General features: G+C 46.5%; 1 protein-coding gene across 4 annotated transcripts in view; it reads left to right on the forward strand.

The window, feature by feature from the left end:
• The window catches only part of EDC4 (enhancer of mRNA decapping 4), a 1,195,251-nt gene that overhangs the window by 529,164 nt on the left and 647,956 nt on the right, over window positions 1-18,131 (forward strand). For all 4 annotated transcript variants that reach the window (XM_033940763.1, XM_033940759.1, XM_033940760.1 and 1 more), the window contains exon 14: window positions 2,466-2,557. In XM_033940763.1, the coding sequence (XP_033796654.1) occupies window positions 2,466-2,557 (92 nt within the window). The remainder of the gene's footprint in view (window positions 1-2,465; window positions 2,558-18,131) is intronic.

The following is an 18,131-nucleotide window of genomic DNA, read 5'->3' on the forward strand; positions in this document are numbered from 1 at the left end:
TATCTCCTTCCATTTAACCAGCTTTTAATGCAGTTCGTCACTTTAGGGCCCAAATTGAATGCACACAGTTTATTTATCAATCTCCTATGTGGCACCATGTCAAAAATATGACTAAAGTCCAAGTGCACTGCATTTAACGCCCCTCCCATATCCAGTCAAAGAAATCAATCAGATTTGTGTGACAAGACCTGCCTCTCATAAAATGATGCTGCCTCGGGTCCTACAGTCCATTTGATTCTAGAAATCTTACTATTCTCCACTTAAGAAGCATTTCCATTAGTTTACTCACTACTGAAGTCAGACCAACCGTCCTGTAATTCCCAACCTCCTCCTTACTTCACTCTTGTGCGGAGGAACCACATCTGCTCTTCTCCAGTCCTCTGGGACCACATCGGACTCTAAGGAAGCATTGAAAAGATGAGTCAATGGAGTTGCTAGAACCTCTCTGAGTTCCTTGAGTACCCTTGAATTTAACCCATTAGGCCCCATTGCATTAGCTTGCTCCTCACAAACACCTTCTGAGAATCTCTCCCAATCATTCCAATTCATTTTCTGCAATCCTACCTCTGGTCTTTCATTTGTGAAAAAAATAATATCCACAGAATTTTAATGAAAAAATTAAATCAGTCACCAAAAGTCATTCATCAGAGTGCTAGTGAAAGGACACAATGTATAAATATAATTATCTTGGTAAACTATCTAGGCAAATGGAGAAAAGACCTCAGTGTCCCCAGGGTTATAGAATAAACTAATATCCCAAGGACTCTCCTGCTTCAAATTTAAAGTTGAGGCAGGGAACACCATTGCTAATTACATTTTTCAAATCAAATCAATTCTTCAGATCACTATTACGAGATAAATAAAATAACTAGTTACTTATCTGCAAATAGTCCAGTTTCTCAGCAGTACAATACGAAAATAGCATAAATTAGAGTTCAAGGGCTTGATCAATATAGTCAAATCTTTACGGTAGTTTTCACCGCTAATTCCCAAACACAAGCTCATATCATAGGACCCTGTTTTGTAAACTGCTTCATCAGGGGAAATGCTATAAAATGCAAAAAAAAAAAAAAGAAACATCTCAAGAAAAAAAATGAAAAAGTAAAATATAAACATTCGGCACAAAAAGTACATTCTAAATCCAGCTTCTGCTCCAATATCTCATTGCAAAATGGTTCCTTGGTTTCAGGCACAGCTTAGGGACACGTTACAGTGATGTCATAATCATATGGCACCAATCCAGTATAAGTAATTAAAAAAAAAAAAAAGACCGGCTATTCAATCATTGCATTCAAACTAGCAGGTTCACAGATATTACGTTTAAAGATCCATTTCTGCTCATTTTGTTTAAGAACAGTTTTAAAATCACTCCACATGCTGACGGTATAACTTTCTCTAAAATCCAGCAATGCATTTCAGAGGATCCAAACTGTTCTGAACCAGTGGCGCCTCTAGTCTAGCACAAGATAAACGTGATCTGTGTTCAATGATCCTAGTTTTAAATGGACGGAAAGTTTGTCTCACATATAATTTATTACAGGGCTACTGAATGAGATACCAACCACACCTCCTGTTTCATAAGTAGTATACTCACATAAAAAATAGTCCTTATTATCTTGAGGATTTATGAAAGAGGTACAGACTGAATAATGGCCACATTTTAAATATTTACCGAGAGAGTTATATTAAAAACATGTCTGAAGCCCCTGAGTATATGAGATATAGATGAAATCAATTATCTGGCGAATGTTATCAGATGCCTGATGAAGGGTAACAAACCCCACCTGATCCGGGTGAATCAAATCTGGAAGTTTGCTTATAAACAAATAAACTTAGCATGCCAATGTAGTTTCGAAAGTTCTCTTTAATGTCACTGTCTGTATACAGTCTCTTCCCTTGTAAACCGCTTAGAACTGTTTGTAGTATGGCGGTATATAAAAATAAAGTTGTTATTATTATACTTTGTGTGCTTTCATTGGCACTCTTTGATGAATGATTTTTGGTGATTGCTTTCATTTGTGAGTACAGAACAGAAATAATTAGCAGTTCAGCATTATCCTTAAATTTCTGTAAATATTTGTCCTCTTCACCTTTGAGCCTTGCTGTGCCATTTTGACACTACTTCCTATCACTTGCGTATCTAAAAAATGTTTTGTCCCCCAATTTTACCATATCAGCTATCCTTTCTTCCATTTGCATCTTTGCTTTTCTGACAGCTTTTCCCACTTCTCATAGCTTTTCCACATATTTTTGCCCATCATCCTCTTTTTGCGATGTCTTGTAATTTATAAAGCCTAATCTTTTTTCTCTAACCTTATCAGCTACTACATTTGATAACCAAAGTATGAAAAGCTGTGTGTGTGTCATGGGATAAAAATATATCTTTTTGCATGCGCACTGGTGTTGCAAGGAAAGGCAGTGTGACTGTGCATTGGCAAATTATAGAATATGTATGAATTTTTCAGGGCTCTGCAGGATGTCCAGATTTGGTTTCAGCCACCTCAATATGTGGATGCTACTATACTGAGTAGAGTCCATACATCACATGAGGATTTTGGTAAGTGCTCTCTTTATTGAAGCCATGTGTTCTCATTTGTTCTTAGTTTTAAATTGGGGAGTTTGCTTAACTCAGTACTGCCTACCAGAGTGTAAAGAATGTGAGCCTTGCACTGAATCATCCAATAGGTTTCTAGTTTAAAAAAAAATCTTGGAAATGTTGGGCTGTCTATCTAAAAGTCTGAAAAAAGATACCTGCTAATACACTTTTCTAATTACTGTGTAAAATGGGAGAAAGGCTTGAATATTACACTAAATATGGATTATTTGTACAAAATGTGAAAAAGATGGTTCATATGTACCATTGTAATTGCTGAGCTTCATGATTTACTGTCTTCCTTGCTTTTACTGTACTGCCCTGTCATATTCTGTAGTAACATTCTGTTCTCCCAAACTACATAAGGGCTTTGGTAATGCTTTATATTGTGGGATTTTGGATATCCTTATTTGTTTCTGGTAACCATCCTTCTGTACCACAGAAAGGCAGTATGTCAAATGCATGAACCTGATTCCTGATTGTGGAACACCAAAACACTGTGTTAAATGTGCAGAAGACTTTGAAACTGAATTATATACATTACTGGATAAACTTCTAGTACATTTGCCTAGGTCCTGTAGTAGAGAGGGAAATAGGATATACTGTGTACCTGTTAGAATGGGAGCAACAGAAAGAGCAAAAGGGAGGCAAAAGGGAGAGTAGGAAATTAAGATAGAAATATTATTCATGAATATTTTTCCAAAAATATTCTACATTTTTAAATGATTTAAAGATGTAGTTTGGATCCAGCTTTAAACATAAACGCAAATACTTCAGGCTGCACTTGTAAGATTGTTCTGTGGTTTATAGTAGAGAATGACACGGGGAAAAAATCTGTCCCCGTCACCGCCCACCTTTCCCTTCACCGCCCCGTCACTACCATCCCCTTCACCGCCCCGTCACCGTCACTGCCATCCCATTCACCACCCCATCACCGTCCCTGCAGCATCCATATAAGCCTTAGTACTGCAATATTTAGCTTATTCCTTTCTTATAAATCAAAGTTCTGGCTGCTGAATTAGAGAAAGAGATGTTCAGCTGGCAGGGCTTTGTTTATAAATTTTTATCAACACAACTAATATACTACTTTATCCTAAAGCAAAAAATAAATAAATAAATAAATAAATAGAATTTTTTTTTTTTACCTTTGTTGTCTAGTTTCTGCTTTCCACATCTTCTCATTCAATTCCTTCCATCCACTGTGTGTCTTCTCTCTGCGTCTTCCATTTGCTGTTGTGCCTCTCCCTTCACCCCCCCCCCCAATTGGTCTAGTACCCATCTTCTTCCCTCCGCTCCCCCATAGTCTGGTATCTGTCTTCTTCCCTTCCAGCGTCTTCTCCCCACTCTGTCTTCCACATTTCCCTTCAGGGTCTGTTCCTCTCTACCCTTTTTCAATGTCTGTTCTATTCCTTTCTACTACCACCCTTCCTTCCCTCCTTCACCATCTGTTCCTTTCTACCACCCTTCAGCTCCTCTCGCGTGGCTTATCTATCTACCTCCCTACTTAGTCCACTTATGATAGCTGATCTTGGATTCCCTTGCTATTAGCTCAACCGGACACTGGAGCAAAGAAAGAATCTTCCCCCCGGGAACCCTGGGCAGGCAAGCAAGCAGAAAGTGTGGGGATGCAGCCTACCTTACCCGAGTTTCCAGGGAGCAGGGAAGGATGCAACAATTCCTCCCATACCACAATTCTGAGGAGGTTTTGATTTTTCTGTGAGGCAGGGCTGATCCCACCACTGAGCACATGGCCTCACATTTTGGCCCCATTTCCTTGCTCTTACTGATGAAAAGATCCTCAAAAGGTTTTTTTTCCTCATGGTTGGTTAACCTTTTGAGGATCTTGTCAGTGTGGTTAACCATTTTCACTATTCTTACATTTTGACCCCATTTCCTTGCTCTTACTGATGAAACCAAATGAGGCCCTGCATCCCTTCGCATCTTCCATGGACTGTCCCGCCTTCAGTGTCTTCTCCTCTCCATCCTCCCACCCCCATCACACGGTCCAGCAGCTCCCTCCTGCCGGCCAGCCGTGGATTTCCCTCCCTCCCTCCCTCCCTTTCCCTTACCTTCTCTTCTCTTGTTGAAACTGGCAATTTCTATAAGGCTATGCACTGTATTACAGCCGGAGCCTTGAAGTCGCATCGGGTTGCCTGCTAGAAAAGTCTCCTCCGATGCAACCGGAAACAGAATGTTGTGTCAGAGGAGACTTTCCCAGCAGGCAACGCGACGCAACTTCAAGGCTCCGGCTGTAATACAGCACATAGCCTTATAGAAATCGCCAGTATCAACAACAAGAGAAGGTAAGGGAAAAGGAAGGAGGGAGATGCATGGCCGGCCAGCAGGAGAGAGGGGGCTGCCGGATCAAATGCTCTTTCGTTCACCGCCCCGTGCTAACCATTCACCGCTCCACGGGGCGGTGAATGGCCTTGTCCCCGATCTCGCGGTGACCTTTTTTTTTTTGGTCACTGTTTTGGCGCATTACCTGCAGTTAGCCGTGGGTAACAGCCACTGTGTCATTCTCTAGTTTATAGGTTGGAGTTGCTCAGTTTACTGGCAAAAAAAAAATGCTTTTCCCATGCTGCTTAGCTGCAGTAAAATATGTTAGATTTTAATCAAAATTCAGTAGCAAAGACCTAGGATTCTGTACAGGAGCTGTTGCTTCACTTTAGTCATAAATCTGCAGAAGGGTGTCACCTCTGAATTCCTCCACTTCTGTAGTGAAGAACAGTTTTTCTTTTGCAAGTGAACTCAGAAGGTGTATTCTGATCTGCTCTGCTTCTTTTTGTTATTTTCGCGTTTGTTTGCTGTCAGTCTTCAAATTTTCTGTTTGACTTTGGTGCTCGAATATCCCCTTCTTGGGCTTACTCTTCAAGGGAAAGGACACAGTTCCACATGGGTAAACTGCTGCTCCCATGCCATTCACTTGGAGTACCTGTGGAGCCAGCCTGCTTTGTGTCACATCAAGAGCCTGAGGTCCGTTCACCTGGGAGCTGCTCTCCTGCTGATTTATCAGAGGCATGAGCGCAGGCTGTAGGACCCCTGTGTAACAACCCTCTGGGTATCAGGGAGCCAGCTGTGATGATTCTTCCCCCGGTGCGTCGCATAGACATTTGGGGGTGGCAATCCATGGTCAGGGTCTGCCTGACCGCAGCCAGAACATCTCCATCGGCGGACTTATGCTGGACTATCTCTGAGGCAGAAATCCTTTCCCTGCTAGTAGACTGATACAAGCTGACAGGCACCAGAAGTCACAGTGAGTACTCCCATTATTCCCTATGGTAATATTGGGGCCATCTGAAAAACCAAGTTTCTGGGTTTAGAACTAGGTTCCCCCACTTTCAAAACCCCTTTTTCTCTGGTTTTTGTTTTTCAGTTAAGCTCCAATAAGGCCGTTTTTTTACACAAATTTTCAGGTGGTGGCCATTTTGGATTTTTAGTAATTTTTTTTTTTAAATTCAAAGTCCTTTTTTCTACCTCAGACCCCCTAGTTTTGTGTAGGGATCATCTGTAATAGATGCCCCAGGTAAGTCTAACCCCAGTTCCTGCATTTATTTCACAGATTTACTGGCTGAGAAGTGGCTGTGATTCACGTGACATGGGAGGAAAGTGTGGGAGCTTTGGAATCAGCCTTTAATCAGTTCTCCAGAGACTTGAAATCCCCCAAAGCCCGGAAAGCCTGCTCTGCCAAGAAGAAATCCCACTCAGAGACCAGGAGCAATGAGGGGGTGAAACACAAGCGCATGGTGGTGGAAGAGATCCTAATTCCCTAGTCTGGGGGTCTTGCAGGGTCCTCGGGGCCTCCAGTGCAAGACTTTTCTGATTTTGTCAGCCTTTATTGAAAGCCTATTTAACGGGCCCGGGAGGCACTGCAGTGCCTATGAGCATGCCAGTTCCACCTCAGAGGGATCCATCTCCCAAGCAGGCATCTCTGCCTCATACCATGCCAACTCCTAGTGTCAGTGACCCTTTGGAGTAGAGCTGGGATGATTGGAAGTCTCTTTCCATGCCCTTATTATCACATGGCTTCGCTGCATCTTTGGATGATTTGGAATCCCTTTTGAGGTCTGGAGGCAGGAGCGGCTATGGATCACTGTGATGATCCCTCAGTGTGTCACCTTTTCAAATCAGCTTCTATTTCTGACACCCTCTCTGTATTGTAGCTCAATTCCCAGCAGCCCTCTCAGTGTTCCATTATGAGTGGTACTAATACACAGACTACCTTTTTTTTCCTGCTCATCTAGACATCATCTCCTGAACTTTTTTCTGCCTCTGATAATGTGAAATATTGTAAAACAAAATGATAATATTGCTATTAAGGTTGAATGGAGGTGTTATATTGTGTCTGAATTTCTGCCAAATCATATCTGATTTGAGGGAGCATTATATTTTCCTTTAAAAGCTTATTCTTGTAATATAGTTCTACCCGTTGAACTGCCCAGTGGCTCTTTTTACTTTCATGAAGACAACTGCAAATGGTGCCTAGTACAGTTGCTCTTTCATTGACATAAATATTGTCTCTGTCTGTCAACCTATTTTCTTTTTTTTTCAATTGAAAAGCTTTTATTGAAAAACACTCCAAACAATACATAACAATTGCACATGAAATGCAAGAACAAAAATACATAGAGCAAAATATCACACTCCAAAATAGCACACATAAGTACAATCGACAATATTGACATGTGCAAGTCCTACAAACTAATAAGAACAATCTATAATACCCACCCAAACACAGCCAACACCCCCTCCCACCCCCCAGGGACAAAACACAATACCCACAGCTCTCAATATGGTTGAGAACAGTTAATTCCAAACATAAACCAAAAATTGGAAAGGAATATGATTATGGGATCCCCCCAAGCATCGCCCACCCATTCCGACTCCAAGGCCAACTCAAAGCCCCTGACCACCCCTACCACAAACCCCCACAGAGGCCCGAAATTTACGCCACACATAAGCATAGCCATGTAGTTTACCATGTCTCAAGGCCGTTAAGTAATATAGGTTCTGCCAAGTAAGCAAACGTTGCTCCACCAGGGCCCACGTGGGAGGGAGCGCCTGATTCAACAGAGAGGCAATGGCTAATCGAGCAGCAGTGAATGCCAACTTGCAAAACAAAGAGTCACCCCATGCCAGATCCAATTGATGCCAAAACAACAAGGCGTGTCGCCAATCGGCCGGTATCTGGACATCCAGGATCTGGGACACCCGAACAAAGACCTCAGTCCAGAATCCACACACCTGCCCACACTGCCACCACATATGAAAATAGGTACCCACTTCCCCACAGCCCCTCCAACAGAGAACACTCGCACCACCCTGCCAGCGAGCCACAACCTGAGGTGTATAATACCAACGGAAGAGGACCTTGTATCCATTCTTGATCAGCAAAGCAACTATACCCGCCGAGGAAATCTCCGACCAGATGTCACCCCAAGTGTCCCAGGAAATAGCGGAGCCACCATCACCCTCCCAGGCCCTCATATAGGGAAGGGGAGCCCCCCGACAATTAAGACACCTGTATACCGCAGAAAGAACTCCCTTCCGGAGCACGGGACCCAATAGCAGCTCAAAGGGCGTCTTACCACCCCTTAAGTCCCCCAGAAGGCCCGAGGTCCTGATATAATGGAGTACTTGTAGGTAGGGAAACAAATCCCGTACCCCAAACTCAAACTTGCCCCTGAGTTCTGCGAAGGGTCTAATCCTACCCAGAACCGGATCCCACAACTGTCCCACACAGACTAAGCCCCGAGACTCCCAGTCTGTAAACACACCCCTATCCCTTCCCGGTGGAAAGTCAGGGTTATGTCTCAACGGTGTATACCAGGAATGCCGCCTATGCCCCAATAAGCTAGTTCGGGTCTGATTCCACACCCTCAGAGAAGTCGCAACCGAAGGTATCTCCCCCACCAATCGCACCCTACCAGGCACCCACGGCCGATGTAACAAAGGCACCCCCGCACTGAAGCTTTGCTCAATTTCCACCCACTGTTTCGGCGTCTGCGTCTGCCACTCTAAAAGAGCGCGCAGCTGAGCTGCCTGATAATATTTTACCACATCCGGGACCCCTAACCCCCCATCCCCTCTCCCCATGCATAGGACCTTTCTACTTACTCTGGGCCGTCGACCAGCCCAAATAAAATTAAAGATATGCCTTTGAACCCCCTCCAACGTTCTCCTTCCCACCCAAAGAGGCAATACTTGGAATAAGAACAACAAACGAGGCAGGATCATCATCTTCACAATGGCCACCCGACCCAACCAGGAAAAATACAGATCTTTCCACTTATTCAAATCCTGGTGAATACGACGAAAAAGCGGAGGAAAATTAAGGTCATATAAATCCACTCCCGGCGGTCCAAAATAAACTCCAAGATATCGCAGAGAACGCTGAACCCACCGAAATGGAAACCGGTCTCGGAGATAGGATACCCGATCAGCAGGCAAATTAATATTAAGAAGCTCTGATTTGCCAACATTGACCCGGAATCCTGACGCCTCACCATAATTATCTAACTCCCGTAATATAGCCGGTAGGGAAGTAGCAGGGTCTTCCACCGTAAACAAAATATCATCTGCAAACAAAGCCAACTTATAATCCCCTCCCGGCACCGTAACCCCCTTAATATCCTGATTCATCCGCACTCGCTGTGCCAGGGGTTCCACCGTTAGAGCAAAAAGGAGCGGGGAAAGGGGACACCTCTGGCGTGTTCCCCTTGCCAGAGAGAAAGTCTCCGAATAGCCCCCGTTCACCTTGATACAACTAAGAGGTCCAGTGTATAGAACCCGAATCCAATCCCGCTTACGTGGACCCAAACCCACAGACTCCAGGACCCGAAATAAGAAAGGCCAAGACACCCTGTCGAACGCCTTCTCAGCATCAACAGATAAAAATACTGTATCCCGCACCCCTCCCCGGCCCGGTCATATAAATCATAGACCCGACGAGTATTATCACCCACCTGTCTACCCACCACAAACCCCGACTGATCTGGGTGGATCAGCCGAGGAATTCAGCTCATCAATCTGTCCGCCAGAATCCACGTAAAAATCTTAGTATCCACCCCCAACAAGGATATCGGCCGGTAGGAGGCACATTGAAGGGGATCCTTCCCCTCCTTAGCCAACACTGTCACACCCGCCAAGCACATGAAGTAGGGAAGGGCACTATTCCCTTGTAAAGAGTTAAGAAAACGTAACAGAGGAGGCAGCAACAGGTCCTGAAAACGTTTGTAGTACCGAACGGTGAAACCATCTAACCCAGGCGACCTACCAAGCTTCATAGAACGCAGCGCACCCCGAGCCTCAATCAACGTAAGAGGGCGGTCCAACCGTGCTACATCTACCCGCGCAATCTGGGGCAATTCTGCAGAATCCAGATAAGCGTCCTGGTCATGTGAGGGCCCAGGTGCCTCCGGAGTATAGAGTTGAGAATAATATTCCACAAAACGGGCACGGATAGCATCCTCAGTCTGCAACAATTCCCCAGAGGCTGCCCGAAGCGCAAGAATCTGGTTATGTGTCTGTCGCACCTTAAGACGATGGGCAACCAATCGACTAGCTTTGTTAGAAAACTCAAAATATCTCTGCTGAAGGAGCTGTAAGTTATAGTGCAATCTGTCCAAGTCTAAAACCTGGAGATCCCGACGTGCCTGAAACAAGCGCTCCCGCAGCTCCGCATCCCAGGGACAACGCTTATGCATACACTCCAACCTACCAATCACACCCAACAGGACCGCCGCATCCTCCCGTCATTTAGGTTGCCGAGCAGACGACAGGACAATCAATCTGCCCCTAAGGGTAGCCTTCAACCCCTCCCAGACCGCTTCCAACGAGGCTCCACACTCCACATTCACATCCAAATATTCTTGTATCCACCCTTCAATCTGTGCCCCCACCTCCGGATTATCTAGTAGACTATCATTAAAACGCCAGAATTTCTGTCCCGAGCCTCCACCTGCCCCCTGAATCTGCAACCACACCGGGGCATGGTCCGACCACGTGAGGGACTCAATCCCCGCGGACTCCACCCTCCGAAGTAGTCCCCGCTCCACAAAGACATAATCAATTCGAGAATAGGAGGAATGTATTCCCGAAAAGTAAGTATAGTCCTTGACCGAAGGATGTAGCCACCTCCAGCAGTCCACCACATTCAGAGTAGCCAATGCCTCACGTAACAGTTTACGATCCCTTCTCCCATAGTGATCCGCCCTCCCTGAGTTATCCAAATGAGGGGTCACTGTAAGATTAAAATCCCCACCAAAAACCAGGGCTCCCCCCTTAAATTTAAGGATCCGAGGGACCAACTCACGAAAGAAGGTCCCCTGACCCTCATTAGGGGCATATACATTTACCAGGGAGTACAAGACCCCCTCAATCAGAGCCTCCAACATGATGTATCTGCCCTGAGGATCCCGCACCACCCTACGTACCTCACAACGAATCCCCTTATGGATAAGGATTCCCACCCCGCCCCTCTTAGAAGTGCCCACCCTGGAAGCCCAAAAGGCCTGCGGGAACCTATGATCCCCGACCAAGGATTCATGGGACTGTAGTAGATGTGTTTCCTGAACAAAGCAGACATCAGCCCTCAAACGGAGCAATTCCCTATAGAAAGCCCTTCTCTTATTGGGGGAATTGAGACCCCTGATATTATAGGAGACCAATCTAAACGCCCCCATATTCCAAATTAAACAAGAACCACACAGACCCAACCCTAGCAAACATGTCCCCACGTCCCCCCCACTCCTCCCCCATCCCTCCCCTCCGCCCCCCTCCCCCAAAGTGAGAGTCCTCAGATCTCCCACCAACATACAAAGAAGTGAACCATCCCCATGGCCTCTGACACACATCCCACAATCAAACATCAACTATCGAGTACAATGCGTACAGACATCCCCCTCACCCTACCCACCAACCCCCCAACTCCCACACCACAAGTCACAATCACCCCTCCCCCATACTGCAATACCCCCCATAGAACACAAACACAAAGTTGTCAACTTCCCCCTCCCACCTCATCCCAAACCGGACAGTGTGTTACCCCCACAAAACCCCCTCCCAAGAAGCAAAATCCAACAGTCCATTCCCAGGGAGAGGAGCCCAAAGACCCCCACCGAGACATAAAATGACATTGGAGATAGGAAAGAAGCAAGTACAGTTAATCAGCTCTCAGGGGGGAGCACTTGAAGAAGAAGCGGCGGCCTGAAGAGGGGGTCCGCCCCCTCGGCCACCCCTCCCGCTCCGGGATCTGTTCTCTACTCGCTGCCAGCGGGAGGGGGCAGGGCGCCCCGCTTGATTAGGCAGTACACCCCCCGCCGGAGCAGCCTCCTCAGGAATCTCAATTCCCGCTTGTTGCAACAGCCCACGAGCCTCTCGAACAGTGGCAACTCTGGTGTGGACTCCATTGATGGAAATGACAACCCCGAAAGGGTAAGTCCAGCGATAGCGTAAATTACTGCGCTGCAAAGCTTTAGTCACTTCTTTGAACGCACGACGTTTCTGAAGCGTGCCAGCAGCTAGATCCTGATAAAATTTCAGCCGGTGACCCTCCCAGGTGACCGTGCCCATCTCCTGGGCTCTGCGGAAGATCCGCTCTTTAAGGACAAAGCTCTGAAGGCACAACACTATATCTTTAGGTTGATCCAGTGTCCGGGGTCCCAGAGCACGATGAGCTCGCTCCAATCCCGGTTCCAGAGTATCATCCTGCAAGAGCCACCTGATCAGCTTGATTGTAGTAGCACGAACATCTTTAAACTCGGGCAGGCCCGGCAGGCCCCGCACCCTCAAATTATTGCGCCGGGTGCGGTTCTCCAGGTCCTCGATCTTATCCAGAAGAGTCTGATAATCCGCAGACACCGTCTCCAGTGATCTCTGCATTCCAGTTACACTATCCTCACAACTATCCAAGCGCATCTCCACCACCTCGACCCTCGTGCCCACCTCCACCAGGTCAGTGCGTAGCTCCTGCACTGCCTCCCGAACCTGCACAGCCACCGCAGAGATTTCAGATTTTACCTCTGCAATCCAGCGCTGCATATCCGCTTTAGTGAGCGGGTCCAGCGATGCGCTCTCCGGCACCGGGTCCACGACCATGTCCACCACAGCCGCTAGGGCACCGCTCGATTTCGCCGCCTCCCCACTGCTCGTCTCGGGGCCCATGCTGCCACGTGCAGCCCGGCCCAGCGCTTGTTCCAGCGTGCGCTGGCCGGGTTTGTCGCCAGGCAACTTTTTTCGCGTTGCCATAGTGTGCACCGTAGCTGCACACACCTCACCAGCCCCCGGGGACAAGAAATTTGCGCCGTTTACACACCAAAACGATAGTTATTTCGCCGGCCCGAACGGAGCTCTCACTTCAAGCTTCCATCCGCGGCGATGACGTCACTTCCTCCGTCAACCTATTTTCTTGGCTTGTACATGAACAAAGTGGTAAGTGAATTCTAGTGTTGAGGCGGAGGAGAGTTGGTATCTTGTCTTACTGTATTAGGATTACATCTGAGTGATCGTATACCCCAGGGGTGCCCAAAAGGTTGCTCGCGATCGACCAGTAGATCGCAAAGGCAACATGAGAGGATCGCGGAGCCCATCTCAGGCTCCGTGATAGACTCACTTTGTCTTCCGTTCTACCTGCTTCCCGACCCTGTAAAGAGGATGCTGAAGTGCCGGGCCGAGCAACGTTCCTCACTTGATGTCAATTCTGATGTTGGAGAGGAAGTTCCGGGCCAGCCAGGCAGCAATTGGCTTGCCCGGAACTTCCTCTCCGACATTAGAATTGACGTCGGATGGGGAAGGTTGGTTGGCTCAAAGCTTCAGTGTCCTCTTTACGGCGGCAGCCTGTTCCCTGATGGCGGTGGCAGCTTGGGGGAGAGCAGGGAGATAGACAGAAAGGGTGCATGGAGAGAGAAAGACAGGGAGCAAGAAAGAAAGGGAGCATGGAGAGAGAAAGGAAGACAGACAGAAAGGACATGGAGGGAGAAAGACGGAGACAGAAAGAAAAGGGGCATGGAGAGAGAAAGACAGGGAGACAGATAAAAAGGAGACAGACAGAAAGAAAGGGGGCATGGAGAGAGAAAGGCAGGGAGAGAGAAAGAAAGGGGGCATGGAGAGAGAAAGGCAGACATACAGAAATAAAGGGGGGGGGCAGGGAGACAGAAAGAAAGATGGAGGAGGGCAGGGAGAGAGGAAGAAAAAGTTGGGGGAGGGAATGAGGTCTTGAGGAGATGCAACATACAGGAGGCTGAAAGAAGGGAAGACATATTGGATGCACAGTCAGAAGAAGAAAGTGCAACCAGAGACTCATGAAATCACCAGACAACAAAGGTAGGAAAAATGATTTTATTTTCAATTTAGTGATCAAAATGTATCCGGTTTTTAGCACAAGGAGCCTATGAGCATCGAGAGCAGTGCAGGGCATTCAGCGCGGCTCCCTGCACTAAAAACCGCTATCTCGGTTTAGTAAAAAGAGAGGGGGTATATTTGTCTATTTTTTTTGTATCATTGTTACTGAGGTGACCTTGCATAAAGTCAGCTGCCTTAACCTATTTGAAAACCCGCGGAATATAAATGATAATTAACATTTTCTCTGCATATAATGTGCTTTGTGTTTAAATTTTTATTGTTGGTAGATCATTTTGACTTGGTCATTTTAAAAGTAGCCCACAAGCCCAAAAAGTGTGGGCACCCCTGGTATACCCTATAACAAGCAGCACTCAAAGTAACAATTTTTTGTTACTGCATTCTTTTGCTGTTTTTTTGGTTAATGCATTTTGTCTTGCAACTCCCCTTTTCTTTTTTTTTAAAGATCAAATGTATTCCCTTTGTTTTTAAATTGACCGCACCACCTGTTTACCTAAATCAGTGATTCCCAACCCTGTCCTGGAGGAACACCAGGCCAATTGGGTTTTCAGGCTAGCCCTAATGAATATGCATGAGAGAGATTTGCATATGATGGAAGTGATAGGCATGCAAATTTGCTTCATGCATATTCATTAGGGCTAGCCTGAAAACCCAATTGGCCTGGTGTTCCTCCAGGACAGGGTTGGGAACCACTGACCTAAATGACTTGTCCAAAGGCTAGTGTAAATTAAATCATCATGTAGTAGGTATGCTTTGCTTGATTTGGTATGATTCTAAGGCCAGATCAGCAGAACAGCATGAATAACAGTCTTCAATATCAAGTCTTGTGTTTGTTATGTAGCAGTTTTTTCAAATTTACATCTACTGTCTTTATATTTTGCACAGTATTAGAAGATGTGTCACTGTTTCTGTGGTGTTGCATTGTATGCAGAGTCTGGTTTCTTGGTTCAGTTTAACTTTTGTCTACATAGTTCTATTTTTAGTTTGTGATTAGTCCATATTGGGCGAGGGTGTATCTCTGTTCTGTGTGTATGAAAAGAACATGGCTTTCAGTTAGCATCGACTGTGCAGGATCTGGCTTGTTTAGTTTTACATTGTGTGTGTTGGTGTTCTAGTGCTCACTGCAGTATTTAAGATGCTGCCTTTTCCTAGGTGCACTCTTGTGTGACTCATGGATTATTACTAAAAATATCTTTTTTATATAGAGGAGGGGGTTGTTAAAAAATGATCAGCACTGGCTGTCATATATACTAGGTACGCCACTGGATTTAATGACCCTATTCTAACTTTACTGTTGATGTAGGTTTTGTCCCACCCACACACACACACAATAAAGAATTAAATTAAAGTTGCATTATCAAGCAGCTTTCAAATGACATTATAAGCAAATAAAAATAAAATAGTTTTAATACATTGCTAATTATTACCTGCATCTTTATCTAAATGCCCTAGCTCTCATTTTGATCTTTATCTGCTACTTTTTTTATTTTGCTGAAGTGCAATCTCACAGGTGTCCTTCAAGACTCAGTAACACCTCTCCATAAATTATGTAGAAGAGGTCTGGAAGTGGGGATCGCATCTATTTCATATCCTCAGTGAGACCTCAGGAAGGAACCTAGTGATCAAAACATTATTAGAGGTGCTTTAGAGCCATTTCTTGTATGACTGAATGAACTATAGTTATCTTTTTTTTAGTTGTTTAAATTCATGCAAAAATAAATGGCTAGATTGAACCTAATGACTTCATTAAAGCATTTCCCATTTTTAAATCTCTATAACATTTGAAAGAGGGCAAATTATTCACGTTTAGAATTGGATACTTCTTAAATTTAATAAAAATATTCTGGCACAAGTGTCAAACCTTATAAAAGGAACTCATATTGAGCATTGGAAAATAATAATAATTAACTAATAAAAATAATACACATTTAATTTTCCCCACCACCAAATTTCCCCGTCCCGCCCCACTGCACCCAGCTACTTTTTCATGCCACCCGGCTGGAAAAAATTTCTGGGGAGAACACTGCACTGCTGCACCTGCCCGGCCGAATATGGTCACGGTGCCGATGTTTGAGGAGGTGCTAAAGGCTATCATCTCCTCGGAGCTCTCCTCGGCGTTGGCGTAGCTTGCTCTGGCCTCAACCTTGTGTGTGGTGGACCAGCCTGAGCGTCACGCCAAGACTTCTCGAGGCAAGGCACGTCGATCTCGGCATCTGTCCTCGTCGGATTCCTCGCCTCTTCCATCGAGGCACTTTTCTCCCTCAAGCTGGCCTCGGTCAAGGCATCGGTCGAGGCGCCTTGCGAAACGCCCACGGGACTCCCCCCCCGAGGAGGGGGCAGGTCCCCGGGTCCTCGCACTACAGGCTCCATTAAGATCTCAGACTTCACTCTGTCCAACCCGAGTTTGTTGAGGTCGCCGGTCCGGTTGGACTCCCCGATCCGGGAGGAGCCTACCAGGAGACCCGGCCTCAGGTTCCTGGGGCTTGTCTTCGGGCCGGGGTTCTCCGGGGCGCCGTCCTCGGACCTCGAAGGTCCTTGCCTCGCGATCCTCTACTCCGGGGACTTCGAGGCGCAAGCTCTCGTCGACGCCTCCTCGTTCTTTCAGCGGGTCTTCCTCGGCATCCATGCTGGTGGATACGGATGTTCCCCTGCACTATTCTAGGGAGGCTTCCCCCTCCTTTTCGGCTGCCCTGCGGTCTCGTTCCACCACTCCCCCTGGGGAGCACTCTGAGAGCAGGCCCTCTTCCTTCACTAGATTTGTGTAGGATATGGGGAAGGCCTTGCACCTTCTGTCCGCTTCCAGGTATACCAAGGAGTTCTTGGAGGAGATGGAGCTGCCTTACCCTCCTAGGGAATCCCTGCGGCTGCCTTTGAATTCGGTCTTGCAGCAGACCTTCTTTCGCAATCTGGAGATGCCCTATGCTATTCTGGCTATTACCTCCAAAATGGAGTCTCGGTACTGGTCGGTGCCATGCAAAGGGTTTGAGAAGGCACAGCTCTTTCATTAGTCCTTGATAGTGGAGTCTACCCTTAAAAAGTCTCACTCTTCCAAGGTCTATGCTGCTGTCCCACCTGGCCGGGAGGGCAGGACTATGGATAAGTTCGGACGGTGCCTGTATCAGAAGTCCATGATGGCGAACCGAGTCCTGAATTATAACTTCATTTTTACGTCTTATCTCAAGTGGTGCATTAAGTCCCTGCCATCTTTCGAGGATGCCTTGCCTTCTGTGCGCCGTGCGGAGTTTCGCCGGCTTGTGGATACACTGTCGCAGCTCTGACTGTACATGTTCCAGGCTTCCTATGATGCATTCGAGCTATTGTCTAGAGCAGTGGTTTCCAAACCTGTCCTGGGGGGTCTCCCAGCCAGTCAGGTTTTCAAGATATCCCTAATGAATATGCATGAGAGAGATTTGCATATAATGGAAGTGACAGGTATGCAAATCTCTCTCATGCATATTCATTAGGGATATCTTGAAAACCTGACTGACTGGGGGTTCCCCAGGACAGGTTTGGGAACCACTGGTCTTGAGTCTCGGCCTTCGTGGTGGCCGTGTGTCGTCTGGCGTGGCTCCGCATTGTCGACATGGACCCCCAACCTGCAAGACCGATTGGCCAATCTTCCATGCTTGGGCAATGAGCTGTTCGATGTTTCCATCGAGGCGGCCACAAAGCCCCTCTCCGAACACGAACGCTCCTTTGATTCTTTGGTCCGGGCTAAGCTGAAACCCACTCCGCCCAAGACCTACCGGCTACCTCCCCGCTGCGTCTAAGCAGCAGCCGTCCTTTTGACTGGTCTGGCGAGAGGGAGCTGGCCCCTTCCGCCTTGGGGGTTCCCCCCTTTACCCATCGGGTGACGTCTCCGCGTCTTTTGTCAGCGTTGGGCGGAGATCACTGCGGACTCTTGGGTCCTCTCCGTCATTCGGGAGGGGTACTCCCTCAACTTCCGGGCTTTACCTCTGGACAGACCTCCCGAAGAGTCTCTTTCCGACAAGGCGCAACTTCTTTTTTTTTAATTCTTTATTTAAATTTTAAACAACAATTCACAAGCGTAATCTTGTTCCATGCAATACAGAGAAAGAAAACAAATTTCACCAAAATAATATATCAGATTTGAACAAAACATTTCAAATTTGAAATAAAACATTTTATCCCTTCTTTAGACCACAATAAAAGGGGTGTG

This window comes from Geotrypetes seraphini, chromosome 4 (genome assembly GCF_902459505.1).
Source record: "Geotrypetes seraphini chromosome 4, aGeoSer1.1, whole genome shotgun sequence".
NCBI classification, from domain to species: domain Eukaryota; kingdom Metazoa; phylum Chordata; class Amphibia; order Gymnophiona; family Dermophiidae; genus Geotrypetes; species Geotrypetes seraphini.